General features: G+C 37.2%; 1 protein-coding gene across 1 annotated transcript in view; it reads left to right on the forward strand.

Moving 5' to 3' along the window:
* Positions 1–425: 425 nt before the first annotated feature.
* LOC125037155 (myoneurin-like) overlaps positions 426–2500 on the forward strand; it is a 10148-nt gene continuing 8073 nt past the window's right edge. The window contains exon 1 of the mRNA XM_047630189.1: positions 426–681. Coding sequence (XP_047486145.1) covers positions 637–681 — 45 coding nt within the window. The 5' untranslated portion in view covers positions 426–636. The remainder of the gene's footprint in view (positions 682–2500) is intronic.

Genomic DNA, 2500 nt, shown 5'->3' on the forward strand with positions numbered 1-2500 from the left:
TCGTGTGTTCGGGTACCATTATACCTGAATCAATAAAGCATGTGTAACTAATTTACTTCCATCACCTTACGCGAATGTTTTACGATGCAAATTGTAAGGAAATTATAAAATATACATATATATATATTAAATACACAATGAAAGCTTTATTATTTTGTTGCATTTTGTGTTTGTTTTACAATTTTTTTTTATACAAGTCTAGTTGATTACAAAAGTATTTAGTATTTGTGAAATTTGTATGCCTCGATATATTTTGATATCGCCCTTACTTTTCTTATAATCACTTACATTATATTTGAATTATCTACTTTTGATATTTACTTTTGACTACAGTTTACGTATGAATATAATATTAGCCAAATGTAGGTTAAAGAAAACTGTTTTAATATTTCCTAAAATCCTAAAAGCATGCGGATTCGGCATTACAAGAACGCTGGAATTGTAAACAAACCACAAAGGTCTCTCGCAGACTTGAGGAAAGAACTCTCCAAAGCAAGTGGAAAGGAAGACACTGAAGCCATTTCAGGAAATTCTAGGAGATATAGACTTTTTTACGCAAAATCTGAAGCCGTAAATGAAGATAATAACAACGGGAAATAAAGAAGAATCGTGAATGGGTTTTTCGTCCGAGTGAAAATGTTGATGTTACAGTGTGATACCAACGTTACCAAAAACCTTCAGGTACCTTAGAGTTGTTGTTTAGGCTTGCCTTGCCTTTCTTGAATTACTTCATGGTCCTTAAAGTGTCGTTGCATGCGCTCTAGAGTATGTTTTCTGTAGGGTTGTCCTTCCTCTATTATTCTGGATAATTACTAAATATATTTCTAACCTAGGGTTGTTTTCAATGAAAACTTTTTTATTATTGTAAATATATAAGATGTATTGGTTTATTGGAAGTGATGCCTAACACCAAAAATTAAGAATAAGACCCTGTCATCCAATAGAACATAACATTCTAAGATTCATTCTTTTCTCCATAATATTTCCTTTGCAGATGATTAATAATAGTAGTAGAGAAGATGTAATAGTTAACAGTTCCAGGTGCTCCATGACATATATTCGTCCAGCAACAAGAAATAATGATATGAAATTGAGGAGGTGACAAAACAAGCTGACAAAATTGTTGTGGAGGATGCAAGGAAATAAAAAAATCGGAATTGCACTTGGCCGTGATGAACCATAAGCCCTAGTGACCAGTCAATTAGAGCCAATAAGATTCATAATATATAATCATATGACAGTTCCATCATGGCTAGGCTTTGTATAAGTGACAAATAAGATTTTGATAACTCACAAGGCTGGTCATTGCAGATTTATTGGTCAAGGTAAGAAATTATTGATGTCAGATCCAGGTGTTTGGCCAGGCTCTATCTTGCAGGAACATACAAGGTGAAGATTTTGCAGACAAGGCATGGGGTAGGGTGGGTAGTAGCCTCCCTTGTAAGGGGGGGGTTAATGGGCAAAGCCCCCTATTTACTCTTACTGTTCTGCACAATAACTAAATTACTGAGAGTTTTACTTCGATCATTCGCTTTTAACCTGTAATTTCCCTGACACTTACCATGATCTCCCAAATATCATAGCTGTGCTTTGTTTGCAAAGGAAATGAGTGCTAGACTCATCCAAAACACGACCAGAGTTGTCAGAATAACATAGTTTTCACACATACATTGGTGCTGGGTCTCATTTGACTTGTTTCTTTATAGTGAATAATCACCAAAACAGACATGGAGGCTAATCACAGCTGTATGGTTGTGTTAATGAAATTTATTAGAATTAATTTGGTACATCAACTATATAGTATATAACATGTATTGGAGGTTGACTGAGTACTTGAGCTTAGGAAATAGTTCAGCCTATGGACTTTGGTTTATAATCTGATTAATATTCTACTGTAAAGATTGCCATAGGAACCTAAAACCTTCCTAACCCGAGGGCTCCGGGTTAGTGGGTGCTGCATTCCTGGACTCCCTCCTAATCACCAATTTTCCTGTCAGGGGCTCTACCCCTAGAACCCCCTCCCTATTGGGGACTCTGCCTCCAGACTGCCTCCTGATTGCTATATTTCCCTATTTAGGGCACTTCCCTCAGATCCCCTCCTGATTGCAGTATTTCCCGATCTGGACTCAAGCTCTTGGCCCCCCTTTTGATCACCGTATTTTCCTATCAGGTGCTCTGGCCTTGGGCCCCTCCCAATCGCCTTATTTTCTTATTGGGGGCTCAGCCCCCAGACCCCCTGTGTATACAAAATGCTGTAATTGTATAACCAATCTAACCCTCTTTGCCTAACCTATCACAACCTAATCATAAGCATAAGGAAGTTGTGGAATCTTTCACTAGGTTATCTGATTGTCATGAAAAACATTGAGCTAGCCAGATACCATACAAAGTGGTACTTCCTCCTCCTGTACTTTGGCACTTTTGCCTTGGAGTCTAGAAAATTAATCAAATGATTGATGGTGAGGTAGTTAGATCCTTTTTCCAGGCAATTGTATGTTAA

Source organism: Penaeus chinensis, chromosome 22 (assembly GCF_019202785.1).
Source record: "Penaeus chinensis breed Huanghai No. 1 chromosome 22, ASM1920278v2, whole genome shotgun sequence".
NCBI classification, from domain to species: Eukaryota; Metazoa; Arthropoda; class Malacostraca; order Decapoda; family Penaeidae; genus Penaeus; species Penaeus chinensis.